Source organism: Ascaphus truei, chromosome 2 (genome assembly GCF_040206685.1).
Source record: "Ascaphus truei isolate aAscTru1 chromosome 2, aAscTru1.hap1, whole genome shotgun sequence".
NCBI classification, from domain to species: Eukaryota; Metazoa; Chordata; class Amphibia; order Anura; family Ascaphidae; genus Ascaphus; species Ascaphus truei.
Genome location: NC_134484.1, coordinates 228,775,972 through 228,797,060, shown reverse-complemented (window position 1 = coordinate 228,797,060; position 21,089 = coordinate 228,775,972). Strand labels below are relative to the sequence as shown.

General features: G+C 40.9%; 1 protein-coding gene across 3 annotated transcripts in view; it reads left to right on the top strand.

Moving 5' to 3' along the window:
• The first annotated feature begins 305 nt into the window (after positions 1–305).
• OTULIN (OTU deubiquitinase with linear linkage specificity) overlaps positions 306–21,089 on the top strand; it is a 56,118-nt gene continuing 35,334 nt past the window's right edge. The window contains exons 1-2 of one of the 3 annotated variants that reach the window (XM_075585933.1): positions 306–395; positions 4,864–5,215. In XM_075585933.1, coding sequence (XP_075442048.1) covers positions 5,022–5,215 — 194 coding nt within the window. In that variant the 5' untranslated portion in view covers positions 306–395; positions 4,864–5,021. Of the gene's footprint in view, positions 396–4,863; positions 5,216–19,715; positions 19,802–20,705; positions 20,729–21,089 lie in introns of those variants that run through there. The other 2 variants (XM_075585934.1, XM_075585935.1) reach the window with 2 other exon arrangements.

Here is a 21,089-nt window from a genome sequence, read left to right as displayed (position 1 = left end):
GGTGATTCATTCTAACTTTTAATCTACAATAAAAGTGCAGCTCTCGGCTGTGAAGCAGGGCAGTGGTTACAAACTGCTATTTGGCCTTGTTTTATAGCCGAGAACTGCACAGCCAGTGAACTGCAAGAAATAAATTAGCCCCATGTTTACAGTATGCCTTTTTGCAAGCTAACTTGTGTAAAAATAGCTAATGGATTTTCTACCCACCACTAAAAGGGATTCACCAATTGTCAAAGGGAATCTTGTATTTCTTGGCAAATGCTGTACGCATTGTTCAACATAAGAATGAGTGCAATGAACACTGCTCATGTGTCCTAAACTGTTCAGTAGAAACAAAGCAGAGCAGCAAGTGAATCTAAGATAAGAGTGAAGACTTGTAAGCCTGGATAATGAAGGTAACATTTTAATGTGTGCGTTTGTGTGTAATATACTGTATATATATATATATATATATATATATATATATATATATATATGGGTGACAATGGGGAAAGACAGGGCTGCAGACCTGTCTAAGACATGCAAATGAACATACAGTAATATTTACAGTTGATATATATATATATATATATATATATATATATATATAATGTGCGTTTGTGTGTATATACTGTATATATATACAATCCAAAGGTGTCTTAGTTAGTGGTCAGCTGTTTTATCTGCATAATGACTGCAGGGAACAGCATTACCATAGTAGCAATTAAATATAGTAAATTACATTTGTCATAATAAACTGAATTTTCTTAACATATGGATAGGACATTATTAACTGTAGTAATGTTGTCTTTTGAAATGTAACAGAACTGTAATGTTTTTCCTGATTTATATAAAAGTACAGCGTACAGTTACTATAGGTGTAACGTTCTTAGTATCACATCCTATATCCCTCTGATTATTTTAACATTGACCCTAACAGTGCATTTTTCTAAGGTATATGTACATTGTCTTTAAACTAACATTGACCCTTTCTGCCAGTATATTGTAGTAAGAAGTGGACAGACACAGTGAACAATACACTGACATCCACTAAAGTGAATGAAAGTTGATTAATCATTAACTGTATGTTACCCCCTATCATTATATTAAATAGGAGGAATTAATAGTGTTAGGAATATTTGCTTTCTGGAAAGCAAAGTATCTCACTGCACATTTAGGGTCTACTGCATTCTAACAGCACTGCCTTTTACAAATAGCTTTTCATAGTGAATCCCTGATATCTGCTATTTGAAAAGAAATTCATCCCAGTGAACACATTTAGTATTTCAATACTTTAATTATATATCATATTAGGCTCGTGCTAGTTGATTGGGATGCTCCCCCTTGGCATTCTGACATTTTTGTCATTCCTCCTATGAAGAACAGGACTATAGTTATACATTGCTCAGAGATGTGAGGTGTAAAGCCAGGACTGCAGAGCTGCTCTGAAAATGTGCAGAATTGACATACAGTAGGACATGAAAAACTGTTTTATTCACATTCATTTGAATGGAGTGTAACACTTTCCTAGCACTGGGAACATGTCTGTAAGGCACATTGCATAGGAGGTATAAACTGAGTAAACAAAGACGCATGCTTTCAGTCCTATCAATATGCTGCTTCATGCAATAAAGATGCACTAACTTACGTATTATTCAAATAGAGCAAAATGTACAAATAGCACAAAGTGTTCCTTAAATCTACCTTTCTGATTACATTCAACATTTACCCTTAAAAGATCTTTTACTCCTTTCGAGTATATAACATGTCTTCTGGCGTTTTACCCCAGGTTTTTTTATTTTTATTTGAATGTTTGTTTTTAAAATCATATACATGATTGAAATTTCCTATTAATAAATGATGTGCATAACTATTCCAACTTCTAAATGTTTGGCTGTAACTCACACTGGAACAAAATGCAGACAAGTATTGTAAAATCCTCTTACGAATAATTAGGAAGGCATCTGTCACGCTTTATCTTGGACTACTCACTCAGTCTAAATATAAAAAGGGATGACACATTACTCTTGGAGCTGTGTTGGAACATTTGCCTTTGATAAAAGTTATCATTGCCCTCCTACTCATTAAACCACTCTGAAAGAACAGCCTACATACAGTACTTGTTGGCTATACACTGCAGCATACTGTATGTGTAATTTGGACTGAAAATCTAAATGTGTTTACTATTAATTAGCATGTTAGCCTTTGCTGGATGAAGGTTGCAATGTATTTCTCTGTGGAAGGGGTTAATATAGAACTTATTTAGGGAGTTAAAGCTGCAAGCTTAAAAAGTCTCATTTTATTAAACATTTTTAAAGCAGCAGTCTAAGCTGCCGTTTTATTTTGTTAATTTAATTTTCCCCCTTTAATATGTACATCAATAGAATCCACACAATGATAAGTGATTAGCTAAGTTGCTGATCCATCTGTTCTCCTGCGATCGATCGGCGAAGGTTCGGCTCAGGGGTTCACTAAATGGCTGTCAGTGCAGCAGAAGAGGACCAAAGATGCAACGTTCTGAGGGGAAGATCATGTGACCAGGCAGTTACTAGATACAATTGGTGCACTGCTAGAGAGGGGGCTGGGCTCAAAATGAGGTGTGCCAGAGCCTGTTTCAGAAGAGGAAGGGATATGACTTTGTAAATGGTTGCTATAGAAACAAAAATGCACGTTACATTATATTACATTAAAAATGGGATACATAGTTTTTTGTTTTTTTAAATGCTACAAGTATTTTCTCATAGTACAGAACAGATTTTTTTTTTTTTTTAACACTTAGGATATTGCTTTGTCTGCGGCTTTAAGCTTATCTTTGTTTCTCTGTGGTTGCTTTCCAGTGATATTGGTAAATTTTTGGAGATAGTAAAAATGGCTGCTATTTTCTTCCGGATGGTTTCGCAACCTGCAAATTTAGGAAGGTCTATAATCTAGAGAAAAATAGGGATTTTGCTTTTATTCTGTTAAGGAGGAATTAATATTATAATCGGATCTGTATCAAGTCCTGTAGACAGTATAGTGTATGTCTCATTTCATTTTCCTTGACATCAAAAAGCACAATATGAGAAAGAATTAGAAAGTTTTTTGCATTTGACATAAATACAGACAGAAATTGATGTGTAAAAGGACATTTATTTTGCCTTGACTGATCTAGCTCATAGCATGATTTGAAGTATTCTAAAAAATTTAAATGGGTGCTTAATATTCTTAAGAGGACTTTGTTTTCCTGTGTCATTCTCAAAACATGTTTTGCATGTCTAGTATAACAGGTTTTTCACAATAATGCATTTGCACACAGATCCAGTTCCAGTCAAAAGCTACTCCAGCCATCCCAGACTCTCCCATAATAGCACCCATCATCGTATCAGAATAGTGAGGGATAAGCAGTCTGAAGAGTGGACTGTATTTTGATATTACATTATATTAAGGTTTGAGCTTTTATAAAAAGTGAACGGAGATTCAAGTTTTTAACAGAATTAAGGGATTCAGAAACCAATGGGTAGATTCAGAAAAATCTTATGCACTATGTGATCGCCCAATAACTGTCATTGATCTGAATGGCAATTTTCTACTGATCATGGTGCAAATACCAGTTTTGGAGTTTCATGAATTTAGCACGAGTTCAAATTACCACACATTTTGTGCGATGGATAAAAAATCTATATATATTTTTTGAGGAAAAAATGTTGACTTTAATGAATGTGAAAAAGAAAAAATGTGCACAAGCGCTAAAGACTAAAACACCAGTGTGACAATTGCAAAATATATATATAAAGGCTGCCTAGTAATACTGTCAGTACTGACAGAGAAAGTGAAAGTGAAAACAAAGAAAAACCTGGCGCCAAAAGTTCATTGGATAATCCTGTACTCCTCAGGGGATCAGCACACTTGCTTGACAGGCCATATAGGGGAAAAAACACAAACAGACACAGATCATAGTGCAACACTGTAGGGTTAAAACAGGTCTACACTAATACACACACTGCACATATAACATAGAGACTCCTAGTGACTATAAAAACTATTTATTAAATAAAAAGAACTATGCCATAAAATGGTTTGGACAAATGAGAACACCGCTGGTCATCCAGATGTGAAAAATCAGAGCCCTACTTACAAGCAGCAAGGTCATCCATATTTGCCTTGCTGCTTGTAAGTAGGGCTCTGATTTTTCACATCTGGATGACCAGCGGTGTTCTCATTTGTCCAAACCATTTTATGGCATAGTTCTTTTTATTTAATAAATAGTTTTTATAGTCACTAGGAGTCTCTATGTTATATGTGCAGTGTGTGTATTAGTGTAGACCTGTTTTAACCCTACAGTGTTGCACTATGATCTGTGTCTGTTTGTGTTTTTTCCCCTATATGGCCTGTCAAGCAAGTGTGCTGATCCCCTGAGGAGTACAGGATTATACAATGAACTTTTGGCGCCAGGTTTTTCTTTGTTTTCACTTTGACTTTAATGAATAAGACATCTGTTGTATTGGGATTTTAAATCAGTCTTACTACTAGCCAAATTAGGGAGATTGCATTGTTACAAATTGCAAAATGACCAGTCACTAATGTACTGTATATGACTTGTATTTGAAACTACTATTTGGTTTGCTGTATCTTTGCAGTTTAGGCCACACAAGGCAGTTAATCTCCTCAATGCGAGTAGGACTATTGCTTTGCAATACATTGCTGGCTGCTCAGGAAAGGCAAAGCGTCAAATATTAGCTGATTTTATTAGTAGCTACAAGATATTTTTTTATGTACTTTACATTAATATTGGGATTGATTGAACCTAAAAAAAAAATACAATTTCTATTCTTTTTTGCTGGCTATGACTTGGTACTGTACTTTTAGAATGAATACGATAACAAATCTATCTGCTTTGTCTTATAGATCTCCACATTTCATCTCGGTGGATCTTGGACATAAAACATTATGCGTTAGTGAGAATGGAATGAAGCGATTAACGCTAATATAAACATTTTAAAAAAAAGACACTAGCAGTATATAAACCTGAAAATATGTGAAGGATTATTTATTCCCACGTTATCATGGGTTGCATTTGGTCTCTCTGCTGCTGTAAGTGCCTATCATATAGGCAGAACAGTGAAGAGAGGAGTTTAGCAAGGCCGAGCAATGGCTCTTGCTGCTGTTCAGAAGGGAACAAAGCAGCTAAATGCACCATGAGCGATTCCATTTTGATGAGACAGAGGGAAGACGCTTCTGAAGACCATGATCCTCCAAGGTACTCTCATCTCTTTTGGTATCAGTGAATTTGTTTTCCTTCAGGGTATTCTTGAGTGTGTGGGGTTACTGTATGTCACTGGGGAGTGCCAGGACTCTGGTAAAGACAAGACATTTTCTACAGGAACCTCTGAGGGTTTCTCTGTCGTAGCATATGCTCCGTATCCAAGTGTGCTAGATAAAGGAGATGATCAAAACCTTCACACAAGTTCGCAAAACTGGTTAATACTGCACATTACTGGGCTAATCTCCCTCTCTCCATATAACACTGACAATAGTAATCATATATAACTTGTAGCAAGAACCAAATTGTGTCATATTTTACAAAAAATAAAAAGTTGCATGCAAATGTTTTTGAAGTTGCAATATTTTTTGCATGTGTATTTCTTATTGAGAGGATGGGAACCCATCTTCCACTGTATAAAAAAAAACTGTATACCTTTAATTGGGTTAAAAGGCGCAATAGACAGTAATAAAGTTAGCAGTGTTGGGAATGGACCAGTAGAACACATGGAAATACATGTAGATTGCTTATTTCAAAGCAGGTTATCCTATGTAAAGCTTTCCCCACACTATCTCAGATAAAGATGAACTTGTGGGCTGCAATATGGATGGAGGATTTCTTCTACTTTTTGTCAATGACTTAAAGCCACTTTTATCTTTTTCTAAATTCGGGTCCCAGTGGGTTTGCTTGCTGCTGATTCCCTTGTTTTCTTTCTGTCATCTGCCATATCTCTAGCTGGAGGCACGCTTTCGGGATTCATCAGGCTGCAACACAAACACAAGGCACATTACTTTACTCATAGGGCCCGGGTATGTGTTGTAATCTAGTGTACCTTATATCCAGCGGCTGATGTGAAAATCTGCCGCCCCTAGGCACTTAGCTGTGGCGGCCACCTCCTACTTGACCCCCCCCCCTCCTCCTTCTGAACCGCAGCGTCAAATGATGCAGCGGACGTCACCAACGTGGCATTGCGTTGCCATGGTAACGCAGTGTCATGATGTCATTTGACGCTGCAACGACGCGTTGCCATGACAATGAGACGTCATTGGTGACATCCTCTGCATCATTTGACGCTACAGTTCAGAAGGAGGAGGGGGGAGAACATTTTTTGCTGCCCCCAAAATTTTCCGCCTTAGGCTCAGGCCTAACGGGAAATCCGCCACTGTGCTATATCCCCACCTTGTTGATAGAAATACATTAGTCTGCCTAAGACATCGTAATGGTTCTTCTTGAGCACACGACATACTACTATTTTTGTTTTGCCAATATTTATGTGAATCATCACCAAGGCATGTACAGTAGTAAGTTCACACACTGCATACTCAGTGGTGCCCTAGCTATTGCTGTATGTTCCTCTTTTGACAAAATATCCAATTACTTTCTTAAATGTTCCTCAGAAGATATGTTAATGTAGGGTTGAAAGTCAATAATACATTATATCGTTCCTAGATATAATAATTCCACATTCGGTTTCAGCCCACAAAATTATTTTATTGTCCAAAGTTATTACTGAACTATAGCAGATATATGGTAGTTCCCATTCAATATGTCATATGCTTTTCAAAGATGTGTGTGTTATCTTTTGTTCCTTCCTCCTCTCTCGGTGGAATCCTTTTCATTCTGATATTATCCTTCTCTTTAGCTGTTATCCTTAAATAACATATTTGAAATTCTGCTCAAATGTTATCCATAGAAAGCTCCCTACGTAGCGTTCTATTGTGAGTATGATCTCTGAATATGTCTTTTCATGTTTGGTCTCTGTGACATAAAATCTCGCCTTTTATCTTTCGTATAATGTATGTATGTCTTTACATATATAGCGCCATTAATGAACATAGCGCTTCACAGCAGTAATACACGTGACAATCATATAGATAACAAATAATATAAATAACACATAAAGGGAAGAAGTGCTTCAGACATAAAAGTAACATTTAGGAAGAGGAGACCCTGCTCCGAAGAGCTTACAATCTAATTGGTTGGTAGGAAGGACGTACAGAGACAGTAGGAGGGCATTCTGGTAAGCGTGTCTGCAAGGGGCCAAGATTTATATACAGTATGCGGGGTAAAACTATCACTCATAGAGCTACTTATATGCCTCCTTAAGCAGGTGTGTTTTGAGTTGGGTCTTAAAGGTTGATAGAGAGGGTGCTTGTTGGATATTGAGAGAAATGGCATTCCAGAGGTATGGGGCAGTCAGTGAGTGTGACGGTGAAGAGGTAGCCAGGCTCACTAATAAAAGTTAAGCCCGTTTGGTTACCTCTGATCCATGTTTTGGGGGTCAGGAGTGTCAGCTTTTGGACCCAACTGTTGTAAAAGCATTACCTGTAATTGTGCGACTCACCACTAGGGGTCCCTGCTTCAGCACAGCACAGAAAGGTAAATGGGGCATAGGGATGTGAGGTGTCCCTGAAACAGTCAAGATGTCCCTAGGTTAATGGGGATACCCAGTAAATAAGGTTGTGAGGGGACTTTTAAAAGTCCAGCCCTAAGTTTATTGTATAGAATGTGGGGAATATGGCTAGTAAGAAATAACATGCAGCTTCTTATTCTATTTCCCATAACCCACAGACTTAGGATATTTTTAAAGTGTATATTTTATTCACAATGTGTGTTAAGTACATATATGTTTTGTGCACAGTAAATGAGGCACAGGGATGAAAAGTATCCCTGCAGCTGAGGGAATCCCTAGGATAAGGGGGGTACCCCAGTTAGTGCCAAGGTGTCCAAGGGCCTGTATTGGGAGTGTGGTGCCCCTACCGAATATTGAGGTACCCCAAAATGTATGCAGTAATAAAGTATGGTTCATAGGGTGTTATCCTGCATGTATAAAAATCCATGCAGTCAGCCTAAGCATTTGCATAGGAGACATGATGTCTGCCTAGCCATCTGGCCTCAAAGGGAATCCAGCATGTCGAGGTGTCGGGCCATTTGGTAGAAAGGAGGGGCAGAGGAAAAGACCAACAGTTCTTTCAGACTCTGCAGAACCTTCTTTGCAGATAGCGATGCCCCTTTTTCTGACATTATCAGCCAGGTGAGCCCTGCTCTGATTGGCGACAGAGAAATTTCTCATGCTTTGAATTGGGCTATAGTATTTTTTGATTAAAGTCAGAGGTAATATAACCCCTTGCACCCATTATATAGAGTGTTGTTGTGTTTTCCAAGTGTACTCTCAAGGTTCTAAAGATTCTCAAAGTTTTCTCCAGATGCTATGCAGATGAATTAAAATAATAATTCATTATCACAGAAGCCTGTTCAGCTTGAAGTATATATTAAATAGAACACAAACTCAACAATTCCATAAAAACATGTACACGAAATTACAAGTTCACTGTAAACTTTTACAATGTACACTGGAGTTCCTTTAAATCAAATACTGGGATGTAGTTTTACATGTCACAGTCTGGTGCAGATCTTTTGTACCTTTTATTGAAACATCCATTTTCAATTTCAAGTCTCCAGCAAGAAAAAGGCTGCTTCAGCTAAAGCTGCATGGATTATTTTCTGTCCTGTTTTTGCAACTGTTATCAGGGGGAAATCCTTATTAGGATTTCCCTGCACCTAGAAGAGTCTAGCTTTGTACCACAGTCCCAAGGAAGTGTGTTTTTTGCCTGTGGTTTGTGCATCATTTTGTGTATGCCTTTTCTTGTGACTAAATTTACAATTTATTTCATCATCTTGTTAGGCTCAATGTATGATCCGGATAAAAACGTGTAAATTGCCTTGTCTCCCATGACAGTGAGAAAGGTTTAAGGCGGGAGAGGGCTTTAGATACAAAAGGGGGTAGGGAGAAGACATCCTTGAGCAGAACACAAGATTCAGGATGGTGTATAGCGAGAAATTAGGGCTGAGATGTAAGGTGGGGCAGAAGAGTATAAAGCTTTAAAAGTGAGGAGGAGAATTGAGTGTGTGATACAGGATTGGATAGGAAGCAAGGAGAGGGATTTCAGCAGAGGAGACGTTGAGACAGATTTCGGAAAGAGTAGAGTGATTCTGGCAGCAGCTTTTAGGATAGATTGTAAGGAAACTGATAGGGAAGCCCCTGCTGCTGCCTCAAACAAATAATGAGTGAACGGTGCTTTGGGTGTATAAATGGAGGGGAGTAGGGTAGAGATAGAACCCAATTGCAGCACTCAGGTTCATGCTCTGTATGATGAGTGAATGATTTAAAACATAACTTTATTAGTGTACCAATGAGATAAAATAATGGGTATTTAAAACAGACGACCTGAAGGTAATCTGACCTTCAATACTCGAACCGTATAGGTTCAGGGTCTATGATAGCTGTGTGTACCATGATATTCAGGGTACACACTAAACAACATTCCTTATAAGGATCTGAAGTGAAAGGCAATTCTTACAGGGTGGCTCTAAGGTAAGTATTGGGGTGCAAATCACTAGTGGCAGAGTAAAATGAACCGAACAATAATGTATAATCGTAGTGGATAAACTATGATTGCATGAGATCTGAACAGTTCCAGCATACAATGAGTCTCGGTAGAATGTTACTCAGGTAAGTTGGATATTGAGTCAGGTTGACCTAAGGTAACCTCCTGTGTGCGGTGGTAGGGAGGATATCACCTCTAATAACCTTATGACGCTAATGAAAGGGCTATTTGCACAGTGTGCATAGTGACACAGAATAAACTCATTCTCCCATATATCAGAGATGCACCCCAATACTTACCCTAGAGCCACCCTGTAAGAATTGCCTTTCACTTCAGATCCTTATAAGGAATGTTGTTTAGTGTGTAACCTGAATATCAGGGTATCATAGACCCTGAACCTATACGGTTCGAGTATTGAAGGTCAGATTACCTTCAGGTCGTCTGTTTTTAATACCCATTATTTTATCTCATTGGTACACTAATAAAGTTATGTTTTAAATCATTCACTCATACAGAGCGTGAACCTGAGTGCTGCAATTGGGTTCTATCTCTACCCTACTCCCGTAGATTGTAAGGCAGACAGGTGAGAGGCAGGAAGGCCGGACAGCAGGAGGTTACAGTAGTCGAGATAGGGGAGATTGAAGGTCTATGTCAGAGTTTTTACAGTTGAGCAACAGAGGAAAAGGCGTATCTTTGTAATATTGCGGAGGAAAAAAACAACAGCAACTCAAACTTTGTTTAACAGAGACATCTTATGAACAAATTCAGTCATAGATAGCCCACGATAACTGTTTGCAATAAATCCAAGTCACTCATTGGCTTCCGATATATTTTAAACAGCAGTTGTAATATTATCTACTGAAAAGCTATATTTGAAACTAGATCCATTCTTTACCATCAGAAATAATGTGTAGCATCTGTTTTCTCCAATCATACATAAAGGATTACAAATTAAAGGGATATCTAACATGGGTTGAAGTCTGCAGCAGCTGAAGATTTTAGTTTTTGTATTTTTGAACACAATGCATTATTAGTTTAAAAAACAACATTGCCTGTACATGTTTCTATATTTTTGGATGAGCGAGCAAATTGAAAACATCAACTAGACTTCGTGGACGCTTTGGGGGTGGTGTTTTTTTTTTTGTTCTTGTGTTCTCTCTCTGCCCTTGCCAAATACCTTGACCGATTCTGATGAAATGTTGAGGGTACCTTTCTGCCATCCTAACTTAGATCTGCCAGAAGTTTTAACCAAATCGGTGCAGCTCCCATCTTGGAATAATTTTTTTGATAAAAAAGTGATTTTAAAAAATGTAAGTTGTACATCTCTTTTAACCAGATTCTTGATACAAAACATTACATGTATTATTTTTCACTTGTACTACATTTTCGGACAATTTGTTTGAATTGTTTCAGAGAAATTAAATATTTAAAATTAAAATAAATTGTAACCATGGTAACAAGCAACACTGTACAATTCCAACCTTTAGATTTACCTTGACATCTAGGTGGCAGTGATAAGAATATGGCGAATAAGACATTGGATTTAACTTATTGTGTTTCGGTGATGGATTACGATTTTTCCAAATTCACAATGTTGAGAATATTGATTACATAATTTAATTTCTTGCTAAAAGCTTCTGATTAGGTTTAGAACCCAGCTTGTGATGTGTCTTAACAAAAGACCGAACATACACACAATCAAAGCAACATTTACTCGCTCATCCCACATTGTGGTATCAAATATTGCATTTTCCTAGTCTTATTTATATAGTGCCACTTGTATTAAAGAACAGACATTAGGATATTGAAGGGGTGGCTTCGGGCAGCGGTGCACAAAGTGGGGGGTGCTGGATTTGTCTGGGGGGGGGGGGCGCGGGCGGTTGCAGAGGCCCCGCGCTCTTTCCAGAGACATTTAAATTAAATGCCAGGGGATCGTTTGAGGCCCCTGCAACTATAAAACTTACCTGGACTCTGCCTGCGTCACTCGTGTTCATGGCAACGCGGCGTCAAATTACACTGCAGGGTCATGTGACGTGACGTCACACACGTCAAATTACGCTGCGGGTCAAGTGATGTTAAATGACGCCACGCGAGGGAAGGAGTGGTGCTTAGAACGGAGAGGAGCAGGCGGGGGAGCACAGCAAAAAAAGTTTGCGCGTCCCTCGCTTAGGGGAACTGTGCTTCCTAAAGCAATCTGCTTTGGCTGTATGCTACAGTTAAGATATTCATCTATCAGGTACAAAAATAAAGGCATTTCAAATATTTAATCTACACAACATGGGGGGGGTGGAAGGGTGTAGTTAAAAGCTGTCATCTTACAATGAAAACAAAGATAATCCATTTTTTATGGTACTTTTGTGTTGCAGGGTACATGCAACCACACGCGGGTTCTCTTGATAAAGCTTATTTATTGAGTCTTTAAAAATACAGCACACAAAAACAAAATAGCTTCTCTTCAGCATACAAAAACAAAATAGCTTCTCTTCAGCATACAAAAACAAAATAGCTTCTCTTCAGCATACAAAAACAAAATAGCTTCTCTTCAGCATACAAAAACAAAACAAACAGTTCATCAAACAGGTACTTAGAAGACAGACCTTTGAGCAGTAATCTTCCTTCAGCATTTCAGTACTCCCTCTTGATCAGACAGCCTGCATGTGTGTACAGCCTGGGGGTTTTAAAACACCTTGATGATGCAGCTGGGATCAGACTAATTAACTCAGCTGAAAGTTAACCTCCTCACTGCTGCATTGCTGCACTACAGATAAGTCTGCCAGGCAAATGGCTGGTGATGTTTATTTACCCTGTCACATTTTGAAACAAAATACTAGAGTAAACAGATATGCCTACACTTTTAAAATACAGCCAGGTGAATGTTGCACTTAACAATTTTTCAAAGAAAGTCGGCCTAGAAATATTGCTAAAACCAAAGTCGAATGTTGAATTTTACCATTGTGGGAAAAATGGTAGCCATGAATGCTAATACTAATTAAATGTAGAAATCAGACGCACCCTACGTATGTAGAATTATGAAGAAAAGATGAGCAGAAATTCTATTGGGGTTGAGAACATTTAACTACTGAAAACACCTATTTAGCACGTTTAGCGATAGGAAGCTGGGGTAACGTTGGGCATTTCTAAGGATAACGTTTCCACAGAATATAACAGATACAGTTATGATTGAAACATTCAAAACAGCTCAGTTTTAATGTTGAACTCGATACACAAAAAAGTAATGTGTTCCAAACTCGTGCAGCAATTAAAGCAGCAGTCTGCTGATCGATTTCTTTGGGGGGTGGGGGGGATGGGGCGGAGAAGTTTGGAGTATTTTCTTTATATTACTGTACCTGAACTGGGGTTTCCACAGAAATGATCTATGATGCCCTGACCTCCAAGGTCCCGCTCCCTGTAGCCGAGATAAAGGCAGCGCATGCACCAGGCATGGATACTTGCCTGGTGGCCACCATATATGGCCGCCGAGGTCAGACTTGCTCTGGCAGCAAATAGAAAGCTGCAACATCATGGTGGTGAATTTCTATTCGTGACCTGATGGCCAGATTAGTAGTTTTTTTTTTTATGTCAAACACCGGCACAAAAAATTACAAATATCTGTTGAACCAGGTCAGGGTATCATGGATCAGCACCAGAGGACCGCCTTGTTCACGTACAAAAATATAAAAAAACAGGTGCTGGTGCTTTAAGGAATGGCAATGCAGTCAATTAATGGTTACCATGTATTTCACAAAAATAAATATGCATTATGGAGGCGCAGTAGCGCATCCGTAGTTAAGGTTTAAATCGAGACTTCCATTATAAACCCCATCCCTATGCCCTCCGTCTGGGGGGCGGAGCTAAGCTCCGTGGCACTCTAGAAGAGCTGCGTGTGCGTGCGCGCTCTGTAAGCAAAGCGGGGGTGCGCGCACGCGCTGGTGCCAGAGTGGAGGTCTGTGCGATGACAGATAAGGAGGGAACACGTCACAAAGGACGTGTTCCCCGATTCCTTACATTTTTGTCTCAAGACCACATTACATGGAAAACCCTTAAGCCAACGCATGCTGCTTTTAACACAGCTTTTAAACATAGCCTGTGATGAGATGCAAAGCCAATAAACCCACTCACAGACAGACTGTTTCAACCTTATGGGTTTTCATCAGTGTGAGGTTGGTTGTACTGGCTCTGCAATTTGAGACATGAGTAGGTCTTCACCACCCATTATTTAAGTTATGGTGGGTGAAAAGGTGTTAGGCTAAGGCCCCAGTGCCTCCGCTGCACGCGCGCCCGCGAGGATGGCGGCGCGTGCAGCCGATTCCCCGGTCTGCAGTGAGCTGCAGGAAGAGACCGGGGGGGGGGGCGAAGCGGGGGAGTGACGGGGGCGCGGCCATGACATCACCCGGCAGGTTCGCCCTCATTGGCTGAACCGCCGGGGGGCGTGGCCTAGCGCTCCGTCGCGAGTCCTGCTCTCAATTTTATTGAGAGCAGGAGCAACTCTCGCCGCAGCTCTGCGGCCCCCCCTCGCAGCGGGCCCGGCGCCATTGAGGGGAGGGCTCTCGTCCCTGCAGCGTCCGCCACAGCGGGCGTTGCAGTAGCATGCGGGGACCTGGCCTTATGTGGTCTGGAGACAAAAGGTGGCACTGTGTGCTCATTTGCATGTCATTTCCCAGGATCTGAATGCTAGGTGATAAAGGCGAAAAGCAGGTTACAGACCTGTCTTAGACATGTGAATGTGCTCACAAGTAATATTTTTATATGCTATACGGTGGAGGGTTTTTAGTCACCTTTTCCCCCACCATAACTTAAAGTCTGTGTGCGCGCGCGCCCACACACACACACCAATCACAAAAGGAAATTGTTGTTATGTTAGATTTTTTATATAGTGTAATCTTTCATGTCAGCTGGTTTGAGTTGATTTTTATTTCTGAGATACTTCCCAAAGAATGTGCCACTGGTAATTTAATTGAGATTTAAATCCCACGTGTCACACAGGACAATAGGACGCGGGAGATTTAAATCTTCCCCAGTAAGTATATCGGGAAGCAGGTGGTCACCGGGGCTGAAATTAACCTGGTTCAGCTCCAGAGACCCTGCTTCTTACACATAGAACAGAGGTAGGGGGCAGACACAATCCAGAAGGAATCAATGCCCCTTTAAAGCAGCAATCTCACCAAATTTCAATATTGATTTTCGTTCTTTTCTACATAACTGTGGGTTACTTTGTTTTGTCTGTGTTACTTACAGGACATTTAACCCTTTGAGAGCAGAAAGGGGCCACAGCCCCAAAGTACCCAAGCCTCTCCGATTACGTGACCAGTTTTCCGAAGCGGTCACGTGACCCTTCCACCACTGATGCTGGAAGGGGAGGATTTCACACCCCTCCCCCCCCTACCATTCCTCATCAGTGTATATCGCGTCCTGCTCACAAGGACACAATCTACCCTAGCAAAATAAGCCGCCATTTTTTTAAATAGCTACTTCATCATAGGGCCTCTGGGGTGTTAGACCTCATACCGTAGTAGCTACGTTCTGGGGCACTACAAGGTTTAAATGGTCGTCCAATAGAAAGCCGCAATGCCATCCTTCCTATTGTTCTGCTGGGCCTGTGAGATATGGCAGCCATTTAGATTTTCCTAAAGGGGGGTGAAACACTAGCAATTAAACCAGTGAGTATCTCAGGAACCGGGGTGTCTCCGGAGCTAAAAATAGAAAATTTGGTAAACAATCAATAGTTCAAATCAAAATGGGAAGATGGGCTTGCTACTTTAACGAGAAACTACCCCCAATTGAAAGGAGCGTGTGGAATGTAATGGTTTGGCGGAGGCAGCGTGTGGGAGGTATTGGTTATTGAATGGAATTTTTAAGGTTATTTAGCAACTAGTTGTCTGGTGAGTAGAAATGCGCCCATTTTATATCATCTTTTCCGTTCTGCTTTAAAGATGGCAGTCTCACACAGTTCACTTTGTGCTTAGAGGCAGTGGAATGTTAATTAAGTTAATTGTAGATGACTGGCCCATTTAAAAAAAAATCATACAAATATAAAAAAAAAATTACAGTCTTTATTTTCTGCTCTGATTAAAATTGTCTGTGGATCCTAAAATCTTTTATTATTATTTTATTCTTTATTTTATAATATAATAAGTAGCATTTCATAGGTCTTGGTAAAAAAAAGAAAAGCACCGGAATAAAAGAAAACTATTAGCTTCTACAGGGGCAATTTTTGTCAACATTTGCAACTGCAAACCAAATGCAAACAGTGGAGCTAACAGTTTGTGAAAGAAAAAGAAAACGGCGGGATTTTGTTTTCCTTGACCAACCTGGAGCTTATTTTTGCGACCAATACTGCCAACTTTGAAAAAATATGTTGTGCCTATTTTCCATGGCCCAAACCAGTGAGCAATTGTGGGAGTGGTTGCATGGAGTTAAAAAGACTTTGCTTGATGTGCGGGATGATAACCTCCTTTGCACTGTCTCAGTTTGTCTTAACATTAAAATGTGGTGTTATTTAATCCATGCATGAGGTAATGGAATGATTCATAAGCTCTTGAAGGTAATTTCCATGCAACGCCTATTTGTGCTATATTCTGGATCCAGGCTCACTTGTAGCAGGTGAGAAGATCCATGTAGCATAAACTCATCCCCTTTTAAAAGCACACAAAGTCCTTCTATTTTCTTCAACTTTATTGAGTGGGGTTAACAGAAATATAAAGGCACTTGCATGTAGTTTGTGGTAGGAAATGTCTCTTGTGAGGAGAAGTATCCTATTGAAAGGTAGTGGCTTTTTTATCAGGGGAAGGTAAAAGGGAATCCCTTTCTAAGGGAGCAGTGGAAGATGTGTCTACTCATTTTGGCTGCTGATGGTAAGGGCTCTAATATAGTGCGCGCACGCACGTCAATTATAATTGGCTGTGTTAGCCAGACGTTTGTACACTTGGGACACGTGAGCGGTGGCGCGGCAGACAAGCGAAAATACAAGAAAATCGTATTATTGCGCTGCTGCCACGCCGCGAGCCAAACACAGCACGGCCTAACGATGTGACATCAGAGCCACGCTCCCTAACAGCGCTATAGCAACTAAATGTGTACGCCACATGCACGTTCAATGCCGGGCGCGCGCCCGCACGCACAGCAGCGTGTACTATATAACAGTCCAGGGTCAGCGGTTAGGTGGGACCCGGGCTGAGGCGCTCTAACGCTTGTCAGTGAGCCCCTCAGCCGCAATGAGAGCAGCTTTACCAGGGCCCTCGCACACGTCCGCAGGCGTGCGGAGGCGTAGGTCTTTCCAAATTTCTAGTTTGAGCTCTCACGGGAGCGCAGGGCCGGTCACGTGAGCGGTTCGCGTGACATCACTGGCCCGCCCCCCCGACACGACCCCGGACGGCGCGCGAAATAAGGCCATGGAAAACACCCGCTTTCCCTCAGCCTCAGCGCGCCTCCGCACGGCTGCAGTCTCCATGGACTCAGCCTTGGAGAGCACACTTTAATTTCCAGACGGGCACGGGAGAGGGCTAAACCAATCTCACTATGAGCATTGGGAGATTGCCAGGGCAACTGACTAGTGACATGTGGAAAAGGTAAAATAGTAACAACTATGTTGCAATTCACACAGCAGCACTGACTTCTTGGAACAGGGAAACACGTAACTTTCCCTGGGGAGAGCTGGCAGCCTGAGCAGAACAAATAAATAGAGAATATACAATCCTGTTCCAGGACATGCTACTAAAAGGCAATCAAAGAGTAATTCTACAAAGATATATTGTTGCAATGCAGGGCTCAAAAACTGGCGACCCGGTCTTGATGTGGCCCTTTGACTCTGTTCCTGCTAATTTTATCCTAGTTGCTTTGGCAGCGAAGTGCAATATTTCATACTGAAACTCCCTTCTCACTTGTACAGTAAGTTAAAGGAACAGTTCTTCCTACGCACTTACTTTTTTAAACATCTTTAGGAAGTAGAGGGTCTCTGGAACTGAACCACATTAATTTAATCTAATCCCATACGTCACACAGTACATCAGGAAACCACGACGGATGATGTCACAGTTTCCTATTGGCCCGTATGACCAGGGAGACCTTTATTTTGTTTTCCTTAGGGAGGGGGGGGGGGGGTTACAAAAGATTGAGCAGGAGACACTGCTCCTTTAAGGGTTGGCAATTCTTGAGAAACTTTGGTATGTTGCTTGCAGATTTGTGATATTGTTATGATCTACTGTAGTGAATAAGTTTACAAGTACTTTTGGAGTGCTTACAACTCGTTTTGTTGTACTATATATTTAGGTTGCCAGGCATCCCGTGTATACCCTTGTTTCATTGCATTCTCCCGGAAAGGTGTCAGGGCCCATAATTGTCCCGTATTTTAGTGCCATAACGCAGGGCTGCCAACAGGGTTGGGGAGAGCTGGGACAAGTGTCCTGGGCCTGCTGGCTGCGGGGGGGCCGGCTGGCCGTTGGGGGAAGGTCTGAGGGAACAGCCACTGTTTGCTGCCGGGACCCAGCTGCTGTGGTCAGCGCCAGATGTTGGGCCTGCCCAGAAGTCAGGCTCAACTTCCACGCGCAGGGCCGATGCGGCACAGGAGGCACCCCCCCCACCCCGCAAGGTAAACGTGTCTGTGTCTTGTGGTGGGGGAGGATCGTGTGTGTGTGTGTATGTGTGTTGTGGTGGGGGCGGAGTGTGTGTGTCTGTGTGTTGGGGAGGATTGTGTGTGTGTTGTGGTGGGGGAGGAGTGTGTATGTGTGTCTGTGTGTTGTGGTGGGGGAGGAGTGTGTGTATGTGTGCCTGTGTGTTGTGGTGGGGGAGGAGTGTATGTGTGTGTGTCTGTGTTTTGGGGAGGATTGTGTGTGTGTTGTGTGGAGGAGGATTTTGTGTTGTAGTGGGGGAGGATTGTGTGTGTGTTTGTGTGGTGGGAGAGGTGTGTGTAGGTGTGTGGCCCATGTTATAAAAACTTAACTGTGGCAACCCTACATATATTGTACTATACTGTATGGCCCCTTTGCTGAATTTGTTGAAGAGTCCTGTTGTAGTACATATGTTTTGCCGTCATATGTTGTTCATCCTTTCACAATGTACTGTAGTCATAATTTTTTGGAAATCTGTTTTTCTACATAGTGTGCACTGGAGAATTGACACAAAGTTACAACTAGAGATGTGCGCACTGATTGCATAACAGTTTGCACATTTGTTAAACATTATTTGCTAAAATTCGTTTTTTTTGTTAATTGTGTTAATGTATGGTCACATAATCTATCTGACCCGCACGTTGGTCATGTGACATTGCAAAGGTTTAATGTTTTGGGCCCAAACCTTGACATTTGTTGTTAATAAAGAGTTGATTACAAAAACCTGCAAATTTTGCTTCGTTTCCAAACTTTCCCAAAAAGTTAGTACATCTCTCAGTGACATCCGAGAGGAACAAATAATATTATTTTAGTGGTGTTTTTGTAGGGAAAAAAGAGCTGGATACATAAGCAAAGAGAAAAGAACTTGTATTTATTTATTTATAAAATGTTTTAACAGGAAGTAATACATTGAGAGTTACCTCTCGTTTTCACGTATATTATCAAAGCTACAATAAATAATTCAGCTTTTAATAAAGAAATGTATAGTAGTAGGGGATAAAAAAAAACAACTAATATTCCAGTCCCATTCCTAATAATTTGATCATCCCTACATGTAGTTTCCTGTTGATTTGTAAAAAGGTATCAAATCGCAAAAGAAAAGGTGCAGTAACTCAGCTCCTCCGTGTTCCCCAGCAAAATAACACACTTATTAATGATAGTCATATTATTGTTATTACTATATTAATATTATTATAATTATTATTATAACTATACGCAACTATACCAATAGTAAGGTGGGGCGACAATAGTGTGTCCACTTTCCCTACAGATCTATGACTGGGGTTAACGCGTCAGTCCCGTATTCTTTTAACCCCTTCGTGGCACAGGTTTGCCTGCTACTTCGCAACGCGTTACTGCCCGTTTGGGACTGAAAGATGTAATGACACGCGGGAGTGTCTGAAACGCCCCGTTGTTGTTGTTGTTGTTTTTTGGGGTTTTTTTTGTTCATTTAATAAAGATACAATTCATTGAAGTGCGATTTTTTTTTTTTTGCGTCGCGAGGGGTGCCGGGAGTTGTAGTCCTCCTGGCAGTCGCCTTTCCTTCCGCTTATGGCCAAGCGAAGCGGCGACTGCGGGCAGGAGCGAGGCAGGTGGGATAGAACGTTTTGTTATTAGATAAAGGGGGGCGGCGAGCGTGGAACGTCCGCTCAGAACGCGCTGAGCATTGCGGGGAATGTGCGGGGCGAAGGGGCCGAGTCCCAAGGCAGTGTGAGCACCGGCAGCCTGACTCCATAACACACTGACTTGGGGCGATAATTGTGGCTTCTGTGTCAATCCCTGTAAGACATTTTTGGACGTATTATTATCCTGCCATACAGCCAGTGGTGAAAGTACCACCACAAAAGTGGTGTAGGCACCATTACACCAGATCAATTAGATTGTAAGCTCTTCGGAGCAGGGACGCCTCTTCCACAATGTTACCTTTATGTCTGATGCACTTATTCCCATGATGTGTGTTATTTGTATTAGTTGTTATTTATATGATTGTCAAGTGTATTACTACTGTGAAGTGCTGTGTACATCAATGGCGCTACATAAATAAAGACATACATACATCATCTTACTCTAAAAAAAGGATGTGGGTAGCTAAGTAAGGAAGTGAAACGGCAGGTATGTAGATAGTGTAAAAAATACTTGTTCTCTTTTGAAAACTTTACACTACTGCAAGGAGAGGCAACACTATAGGATATGCTGTTGGCTATATAATCCATCTGCCTGTCCCAATATCAGCCCGTTTATTAAGTGCCACTTTCATTTGAATCTTGTGCTATTTCTCCTGCTGCGGGGTCTGATTGTTATAGTTGTATGTAACCATATAGTGTCAGAGGCCCAGGGCTTTGATTGTAGATGGAATAAGATGACCCAGTTGTCCTGCTTCCCTTTCACTGTCAGGAGAGAGCTGCATTGAAGGCCTCTCCATTAGCAAAGAGGTTTTTATGGTGGGTTCTGGAACTCCTCGTCTCCGTTTATTTAGACCTCTACACGTTTAAAAGAGAATGGGGGCCTTGTATGAAAAGGTGGGTGACACCGATTTTGTAGAATTTTGTAGCGTGTACAGAGACGCACATCACACATTCTTTGACGTGTGTGTTTTGTTGCGGGAAAGAAAATCTATTATTTATTTATTTATAAAATATTTTACCAGGAAGTAATACATTGAGAGTTACCTCTTGTTTTCAAGTATGTCCTGTTAGCCATGTAAGATCATATAGTCAGAATTCTGTCATTTATTTGTATAGTTGGATTTCATTTTCTGTAAGAGTTGGGGTGAATTCCAGTCCAGATGTGCAATCTGACCCCATTATCACATATGTGCTGTGTAAATCTGTTCCACCTTGTTGCAGAGCCGTTTATGAATTATACTATATTGCATATAGG